This window comes from Oryx dammah, unplaced genomic scaffold (genome assembly GCF_014754425.2).
Source record: "Oryx dammah isolate SB20612 unplaced genomic scaffold, SCBI_Odam_1.1 HiC_scaffold_24, whole genome shotgun sequence".
Classification (NCBI taxonomy): Eukaryota; Metazoa; Chordata; class Mammalia; order Artiodactyla; family Bovidae; genus Oryx; species Oryx dammah.
Window position 1 is genome coordinate 70589292 of NW_024070208.1, and position 10140 is coordinate 70599431.

At 41.2% G+C, this 10140-nt stretch overlaps 1 protein-coding gene across 1 annotated transcript in view; it reads right to left on the reverse strand.

Moving 5' to 3' along the window:
• Positions 1-10140, reverse strand: part of LOC120883303 (multidrug resistance-associated protein 4-like) — a 48861-nt gene that overhangs the window by 26193 nt on the left and 12528 nt on the right. The window contains exon 4 of the mRNA XM_040267345.1: positions 746-970. Within this exon, the coding sequence (XP_040123279.1) occupies positions 746-970 (225 nt within the window). The remainder of the gene's footprint in view (positions 1-745; positions 971-10140) is intronic.

Sequence of the window (10140 nt, forward strand, 5' to 3'; positions counted from 1 at the left end):
TTAGTTAACACAGTTTTACTGAATATGAGTAAATGGGCCATATAAAAATATAAGCATTCCCTTTCTCAAACACATTTTGTTCTCCTAGATTTAATTTTATAAATTAAATTTCCTAGATTTAATCCAATGACTGAAGTTCACTTTCAAATACAACTTTGATATAAATGAAGGTTTTAATGAACAACAACAACAACAAAATTTCCATCAATACTACTTTGGCATGAAAACACTGAAAATCAATGTGATATTTTTGGTACGTACTTTTTAATTAGATTTTGTTACAAATTTAGTAGATATTGTGTAACAGCCTATGACTAAAAGTCATCAAAGGCAGTCTTGACTTGATCTCAATAGAAAATTTTTTATTATATATTTGTAAAGTTTGCTTAAAGGGCAACAAACTTGGCTTGATGCAAATAAGCTTCTCTGTTTCTGTTCAGTCACTCAGTCATGTCCAACTCTTTGCGGCCCTATGGACTGTAGCCTGCCAGGCTCCAGGGAATTCTCCTGGCAAGAATATTGGAGTGGGCTGCCCTTTCCTTCTCCACGGGATCTTTAAGACCCAGGGATTGAACCTGTGTCTCCTGCATTGGCAGGCAGAGTCTTTAACACTGAACCATCATCTGGAAGCCCTAGCAAAGTATAAATGATCCCAGTTACAAAATTTTTAATTTACAGAGAACTTTCCCAAAATATTTCTGATGCTCCAGGGGAGGAACACACCATGGTACCTAGTGACACTCACCTTGTGGTAGATCATACGGCACACGGCTACTCTCAGCCTCATCCCCACGCGCTGGATGTGGTAGAAGTAAAAGTGGTGCAGAACGGCCCACACGAGCACACAGGCGCTCAGCCCTGCCGCGTAGCCGTAGGCTTCATGCAAAGCAGCAGAATCCATGGGATCGTAGTTTTCAACATAACTAACCATTTTCCCCACAAATATGGGTTGAACTACTCTGGTGCCTTCCTAAAAGAAAAGTCTTAATTACAAATGTCAGTTTTTCTTTACACAAGGTTTAGTTTTAGCATTAGCATGCTAAAAATACATTTTGACAAAATGCTACATTCATGGCTAATTTAAAAGAAAAATATGCAGATTCACTATCTCCTATAAGACGAGTAGCAACAGTTTTAACCTTAAGACAAAATTTTACATTCAAAGATAGTAAAGCCTTAGTATCATGCCTAGTGTAATGTGAATGCTCAGTAAATACCACAACCAGGCTCAATACCAACTGAGCCTTAAGATGAATAGGGAAAAAGGTGGCAGAAGAAGAGTAAGAAATCTGCTTCCATATGAGGAGGCCTGCTGGCAGCGTGCCCCTGTCCCCTGTATTCTTAATGTCCCAGCCCAATAGAGTCAACCTGGTTCAAACATGGGAGACCCGCTTGTATTACCTTCTTTGTGCCTCTTTATGAACGGAGACACTGGCACAAACACATCCACTCTTTTCCATCCCAAACTCCACAGGTCTGGAGGTCAAGGGAATGGAAACCAGCTTCAGTTGGTTCCATTCCAAACCAGCTTCAAAAAGCAGGCTTGGCAGCTCTACAGGCTCTCAGCTCCCGAGAGCACTGCCTCAATATGTCTCTACCCCCTAGAAGTTGGAATGTTCCCTGGAGTGAAAAATTAAATATGGTGGAGGTCAAGCTAAAAAATCCTGTCTTCCATAGCTCTCCATCCACCATCCACTGCAGTTGGTGGTTGGGAAGAAATGTTCCCGATCATCTCTTCCCCAAGGCTAAACCAATTGACTCAGAGTGCACTGAGGCTTCCACTCTGAGTAAGACTTAGGGAAAGCAAGCTTCTTTCCAAAAGAAAAAGGCAAAGAAACAGCAACACCTACCCACCCTGCTAAACAACCACTTTGCCCCCACAACTTACTCCCTCCCTCTAGTCACTCCTTGAAGGTCTCTTTCTCCCCAGATCCCCTTCTTTCTCCACCATCAAAGAAAACCAAACACTCAATGAATCCAAGTCACCAAAAGTGAACACCATGACCCTCAACATCATTTCCTCCACAGACTTCTCAAAAGACAAAATGCGAAAAGTTTGGAAGTCTTTCAGGAACAGGGCTTTTCCTTTTTTGTCAATCCTGCCTTACTAACATGGACAGGGGAAGCTTGGCTTAGCTGACAGGTATGCTTTGATAGCTATCTTCTGTCTCTCTGAAGCTGAGGAACCCATACATAAGAGGAAGGGAAGGAGAATCCATAACACCAAACACCAAAAAAAAAAAAAAAAAAGCCAAGCGTTTCCTGCTCAGCCACCAGTGCCTGATCAGGATATTTATCAAAAGATGTCCCCATCCCTCATATGGGGGTCTCATTAAACCTTAGCATTCCTGTCTTGTTCTACACAAATGGACACACACACATTCACAGGCTACACCAACTGCCTCTCCCTCCATGAAGTCATGGAAATTTTCATCTACTATAGAGGATAAAGGGAACACTATTTAATTGAAGAAGTATAAATAAGATGATCAGACTGGAGTAAAATGATCAGTTCTGATACATTTCTACCGTGTCCTGTCACCCATCCCAAGAGGCATAGAGAGCTCATGGAAGAGTCCCTCATAAAATGGATTGTCAAACATACTGTTGATAGAGTTTCCTGAGATGGAAATGTGGAGGCTCACATAGAGAAGCAAGAATATCAAACTGTATACACAGGTAGTCCCAGCCCAGGTATGGCCAAAGGCAGTCCAGTGCTATAGCGACAAATCACCAGAATCCTAACAGTAATATCTGCCATCCCAAACTTTCTTAAAACTTATGATTCTCTTTGGGAATCACTGTTGCCTGTTACCTAGGTCTCCATTTGAGCTAACATCCTTGTGATTACAGAAGAAATAAAAATAATATCACTCACCAAACACAGTATGGATAAAAGCAACATATCCAGCAATAAAGGGTGTAAATAAAGGCAGGTCACTACTGCCTAAGCATATCTGGAGTTTTTTGCTGAGAAACAATATTTAACAACCCAGTTGAGGGACTTCCCTGGTGGTCCTTTAGCTAAGACTCCACACTCCCAACATAGGGGACCTTGGTTCGATCCTTGGTCAGGGAACTAGATCCCACATGCAGAAACTAAGACCTGGTACAGCCAAAAAAATAAAAATAAAAAAACAGTTGGAGAAATAGCCTCATTAAGGTATAATGCCAGTTCATGGCTCATATCTTCCACTCATCTGTCAATTCTTTTTATTCTTGATAATGATTATTATTTAATTGGAATAGAAAATTTGTTATCTTTCAAAAAGATAACAAAGGATTTCAAACATGATGTGTTACTAATGCAATTTGGGAGGAGAGTCATTTATTCATTTTAAGCACTATTTTGGGACTTCCTCTGATGCCTCAATGGTAAGGAATCCATCTCAATACAGGAGTCACAGGAAATGCAGGTTTGATCCTTGAGTTGAGAAGATCCACTGGAGGAGGAAATGGCAATCCACTCCAGGATTCTTGCCAGGATAATCCCATGGACAGAGAAGCCTGGTGGGCTACCGTCCCTGGGGTCACAAAGGGTCAGACACACCTGAGTGACTGAGCACACACGCACAGCTGTGCCTCCAGCAAGGAGCAGCCACGGCAACTCAGAGAAGTGACAAAAAGCGCAATGCACAAGGAATTTCCATTATGGCATAAATTGCAACCATGGAAGACAGAAAATTGATATTATGCTCCACATGAAAACTAACAGGAAGTGAAAAACAACTTTCCAGTAATGTCTCTCAAACAGAAAAAATAGAAAGCAAAATAGGCAAAATAGTGAATAGCACAAAATTGTGAAAACAAAACCCCAAGTACATATAGAGAGTAAGAAGACACATATTAAATATGATTTTTCAAAGCTTCCAGAATACACAGGACAGAAGTTACTGAAGTCATCAAAGGTAGACTGAGTAGATCTGTCTCCTCCACACACAAGGAAAGGTTAGATGAACAGTCATTTTATAGGATAGCTGGCAGCAGCATTTGTAATCTGTGAGTGTTTCAGTTTCTGACATTTAGTAAAACTGGCTGAGGCAAACCAGGCAAAAGATTTTCCAGCTACCAGAAGATTAACTCCTGCATATGCTCAATGTTCTGTTCCAAGTATTAACTTCAAATGAAACAGTGGTGTGAATCCCAAGGAAAGGTCCAATTTTAGAACACTCTGCTTGCCTTGGAGAGTCTCTCAGAGAGGCAAGGAGTGGCTGTGGCTCACCCTGGGAACACAGACACTGGGGGCAGCCATTCCCGGGAGCTGCCCCACCAGGTGTACACTGGTGTGGGCAGACACCACCAAGGAATTCTCTAATCTCTACACTCCCGATTCTCACCTTCAACTAAAAAGAAATTAAACAACTGAGAAAATATTCATTATTAACCTGGAAGCTAACCATACTGAAATTTTCTTGATCAGCAGGAACGAGGTCAAACACTGTCCCTTAAACCCTTCCTCTTTGACATAAATCTATGATCATATGTACATTCTTTCCACAAACCACTTGAGAATATAGTTCTTATTCTTTCACAAGACTTCTTCACAACTCTGAAATCATGAAGGATCTTTAAAAGAGCAGAATTTAATACCACAACATCCATTATTCAGGATTCTCTGAGAGTCTGAGTCTCTGAGGCAGACTTTTTATTTTGGCCACACCATGTGGCATGCAGAATGAAGCTTGTGGTAGCCATTTCTTGACAGAGGCCTTGGTATTCAGCCTCCTGAAAGCACCTGATATTGGGTCCCACATTTTGCTTCTTAGAATAACTTCTTGCAGGGTGAGGTTAGAAACTAGAACTTCTGCAGTGGATAGAATTCCTTCTCCAAGTTAATGTATTGAAACATTTCTCACCCAATTTCCCCATACCTCATTCATGGAAATAAAAACACAAAAATAGAAACAAGCTAACAAAGAAAAACACTTGAGTGAAACATATAAGCAGAAAGGAGTGAGCTTGTAGAAAAAAAAATTGAACAGGCAGTTAATGTTTAGAACTGGGGGAGTTCTAAAGTAGAGTTGAGAAAAATCCAGAGATAAGGAGAAAAAGCTGTGAATCTGGGAAATCATACCCACCAGCATTCTAGAGATCCTAGCCTTCAGTCATCTTTAACACAGTGGTCTTCATCCTGACTGCACCTTAGCATCACCTGGGTGGGGATAAGGGCACTCTGATGCCTGAGGCCCAGCCTCCAGAAACTGCTTTAGGTTCAACTGATTAGTGATGAAGCCTGAAGATTCCTCTCCCTGGAAGATTCTGGATGCAGAAACTAACCCCATGTAAGCATCTGCTAAACTCCACTCTTGCACTGTCTTGGCATCTGAGCCTAGAATGGCTACAGACCTGCTCTGAAGGAATTACAACGATCACAGAGTTTTAATCAGAGTTCCATGGCACATATCATGCTTCCAGAAAAATCATTATAAACCCAAGTCCAGAGATTACAGTATTGAAATTGAAAATTTTCATTCTGCACAGTAGGAAAAATTAAATTTCAGATAAAACTATATTTAAAAAACATCAATAAAAAGATGAGTCAAAATTAGCCTGGAAAGTTATCCCTAAAAGGAGAAGAGAATTAGAATAGAGCTAAATCCCATGGATGGAGGAGCCTGATAGGCTGCAGTCCATGGGATCGCTAAGAGTCGGACAAGGCTGAGCGACTTCACTTTCACTATTCACTTTCATGCACTGGAGAAGGAAATGGCAACCCACTCCAGTGTTCTTGCCTGGAGAATCCCAGGGACGGGGGAGCCTGGTGGGCTGCCGTCTATGGGGTCGCACAGAGTCGGACACGACTGAAGTGACTTAGCAGCAGCAGCAACGAGGATATCAGCCTTCTTTAAAAGTAGCCTTGTCTTGATTTTGGAATCATGAAAACATTATACAGAATTATAATCATAAAAGAACTAATTTTTAAAAAAGTAATTCCTAAAATTTCAAAGTAAATTTAAACAAAAGTAACTAAATATCTACCCATCCTGTTGGTTCACAGAGCCATACAGAAAAGAAATATCAAAAGTGATTTTAAACAAAACAATTTGAAAACACATTCTCTGTGTCATACACCCACATGAAGACAATATGAACTGCAAAAAGATAAATCTTATTATGTTTTCAGAAGTCACATTATAAGGTAAAACAAATGAATAATTATGTTAGTATCAGTGAGAATTGGGCTTAGACTTGAGACAAAAACAATAGATGATGGGAGAAAAGAGATACAGATGTAAGCACAATAAGATGAAGTAGAATCACTAGTGTTCTGCATCTGATCTGGATTGGAAACACCCATATAAACATACTTGTTTACCTTAAAAATGTATTTTAACTTGGTCTAATGAAAAAAAGCCAAGAAACAATAACCAAGAGCAAGAAGCCCCTCTAGCACCCAGACTATAGTCTTTAAATACCATTTCACACTAAAAGAAGACAGGGCTACTTGGAGAAATGGATGATTTCAGGGCTGAGCAAATGCTGTACAAAATGAGATAAAAACATCCTGTCACACCAGAAATCAAAAAACAAAACAAACAAAAAAAGACATTATAAAAAAAACAACAACAACAACAAACTAGCCAAGACTTCTAGAGTATGTGCAAAAGACTTAGGACCCAACCTGAACAGACTCCCACTGCCCAAAGATGGCCCAAGGTTGACACAGCATAACAAATGAAATGGACTGAAGCAGATCGGAAATGCTTAAATCCATGAGCTCAAACTGACATTCACAAAACCAAACCAAACAAACAACCATGAAAACTCACTAGCCCCTCTCCTCACTAGAGGAGAACCAATTCTTCATCTTGAAAACAGGTTTTAAAAACTGAAAAAATTATTTCCCCCTACTCTCCCAATAAATACTATGCTAAGTCACTTCAGTCGTGTCCAACTCTGTGAGACCCCAGAGACGGCAGTCCACCAGGCTCCACCGTCCCTGGGATTCTCCAGGCAAGAACACTGGAGTGGGTTGCCATTTCCTTCTCCAATGCATGAAAGTGAAAAGTGAAAGTGAACTCACTCAGCCTTGTCCGACTCTTAGCGATCCCATGGACTGCAGCCTACCAGGCTCCTCCGTCCATGGGATTTTCCAGGCAAGAATACTGGAGTGGGGTGCCATATAGTTCAGTGTTAACCAAAGAGCTTAAAACATCTCCATTTTGCAACTCTTAATAAATTAAGGGACCTTGAGCAAGGATCATGAATAACTCCAACATCACACACACACACACACACACACACACACAAGATCTTATGAACCTTAAAACAGATATATACAACCCTACCTCCTACATAGACAAAAGGGGTGAAGAAAATCCAAATGAGCTACATCAAACTTCTAGACCTAAATACCAACCTAAGGTGCCAGAGGAACATGTGAATTGACACAGGGGGAGATGCAATCAGCCAAATCCAGGCTGTGGGAATCTCTACAGGACAAACAATCTAGAGACACGGGGTGGAGGGGACAGAAAGGCAATCTGTATAACCTGTGCCAGCCAAGTGTACCTTATTTAATACTGCTTCCAACAGAAGAGGGGAAAAAGACAACTGTGAGCGCTGGCTAGATACTAATGATATTAAAGTTAATATTTATGAGTAATAATAATAGTATTTATGCTAAATGTTTAGTGGGGGGAGATTCCATATCTTTTAAAGATACATACTAAAATATTTATGGATAAAAATGATATGATGTCTTGAAACTGCTTTAAAATAATCTTGGGAAGTGAGGGTGAGTTTCAGATGAATCAAGACTGCTCATTATGCCAATTATTGCAGCTGACTTAGGGTGACATAGAGGCTTATTTCCCTTTACCCTTCTGAGTTCTTAGCTGAGGATCTCTGTAATAAATGACAGAATAGCAGGACAAAATCAAACAGAAGTTTATTAACATGTATATTTCTGATACACATGTGAAATATCAAGAAGGACTGAGTAACTCCCTGAGATGGCCCAGGCCACCAGCTTAAATACCATCCCCAGCTAAAGACAAAAGAAAAGGTGATGGGGTGCCTAGGAGAGGTTAATAGGAAAAGCAGCTTAAACTACACTAGGGTTGTGTTTGTTATGCAGATTTCATTCTTCCTGAAGACTGTCCTTCAACAGGATTCTGCTGTGATTTAGAGCCATCCTTCTTTTTCTGGTACAGAGAGAGAGACACCTTTACAAACAGAGACTTCCTTTATCAGTGTAAATGTCCCTCAGAAGAATAACTTCTATTGTCTTCAGGGTTTCTCCTGTGTCTATTTCTGAAGAACAGAATCAACTCATGACAACTTTCTGCCAGAGGGCCCTACTCTGGAGTGACACATCGTGTTACCTTTCATTCTATTTTTGCATTTTTGAAATGTTTTTTAAAATCTACATGAAATTAAAAACAAAACAAAACAAAAAAACACTATAGAAAGTGGCTGACAGAGGAGCACAGAGCTGTTGCTAGAAAAGCAGCTCCTCCTGGCTCTGAGCCTCAGTGGAGGCTGTGGGAGGAGAGGACAGAACACAGAGAACACGGGTCTAGCAGTCAGAACACCGCGCCTCGGGAACCAGGTCGGCCACCTGCCAGTCATGTGACCCCAAGCCCATCCTGTGCCCTCCTGGGCCTCTGGGTCTTTATCTGTGAAAATACCGGCCTTGCCTCCTTTGGAGGAATCCTGGGACAACTAAAGGACCTACAACAGCTCAGAGAGCTCTGAAATCACCATAAAAACAAGGGTTTTTCATCCCTTTTATTATTAGAAGTCCTGGTAAGAGAATTTACTCTGTTCTTAATGGCAGAGCCTGGTTTCACAAAGGGATTAGAGAACTCATTGTTGCTCACAGGTGGTCACAGTGGAATAAGAACTCTTGAGAAAAACCATGTGTAAAGCCAATTTTTCTAGACTGCAATTAAAGTTTCACTTCTAAGCAGATTGCTAAAATTTTTAATCATTATGAATGCAATCTTTTAAAAAGAGTCTCCTACCTCCCTGACTACAGAAAGAAAATGGATTGAGGGTGGTGAAGGAAACAACTCAAACAGGTGAGGGAACTTAAGAGGTACAGATTCCAAATTATAAAATAAGTAAAAGGGGATCGGGGCAAAAAAGTAAATACATAAAAGTTTAATAAATAAGTAAATCACAGGATTATAATATACAACATAGGAAATATATTCAATAATATTGGAATAACTTTGCATGGTGACAGTTGGTAACTAAACTTATCATGTACTGTATAAAATATTAAATCACTAATGATGTATACCAGAAACTAACATAACATTGTAAGCCAAACATACTTCAATTTAAAAAATTCTTTTAACTTAACATTAAAAATTTACATATGCTTAGAAAAAGAAAAGAAAGTGGATATAAAACCCTAATTTATAACTCAAGGTCATCACTGTGGCTATTATCAACACCTAATGACTAACGTGATGCTCTCAGGAACCAGCAGGGTGCACACAGCAGGTCTGCCCTGCAGGTCCCTGTCCACTCTGCTCAAAGCCCCTTCCTTCTCTCCCTTGCTGTGTGGTCCTCAGTGGTTGCTCTCAGCCCACAGTATCTCTGCCACTAGCAGCCACTCCTCAGCCTCCTGGGTTGAGCAAAGTGAGGGACACATAGAAGAAAGGGTTGAGGAATAAATGCAAAGACCACTCAGCTCTCGGGGAACCAGCCGTGAGTCGAGGCACAAAGCCCACTTTGGGACGCAGAGGATTCTGTTTACTTCCTGCCCATCAACTGAGCTCCAAAGGGAAGATTTACACACACATGGGCTTCCCCAGAGCCTCCACCTGGACCAGAGATGATCAGCAAAAGTGGCCTCAGACAAAGAGCAAGAGTCCGAACAAGGCCAGGCCACATCTACGGGTCCTGGGAAGAGGACATAACTCCCAGCCATTTCTCCCCTCTCAGGAGACTGGGTGAACCCACTTCGTCTCTCTGAGGTCACCCCACTTACACACCAGCAGGTAGAGACCTCACCTCTCAGAGAGAAGTCCTGATGACCTGGGGAGGTGGTCTCTGTGTCTCTGGCCCAGGCAGAAACTTCAGGCTCCTCCCCTCCACCCTGACAACCCTGGGCATGCAGAAACCTGTCCTCCATACCTGCAGTCCCCATGGAGGTGCACACAGGGGCCAGGGTGCTGGGAACTC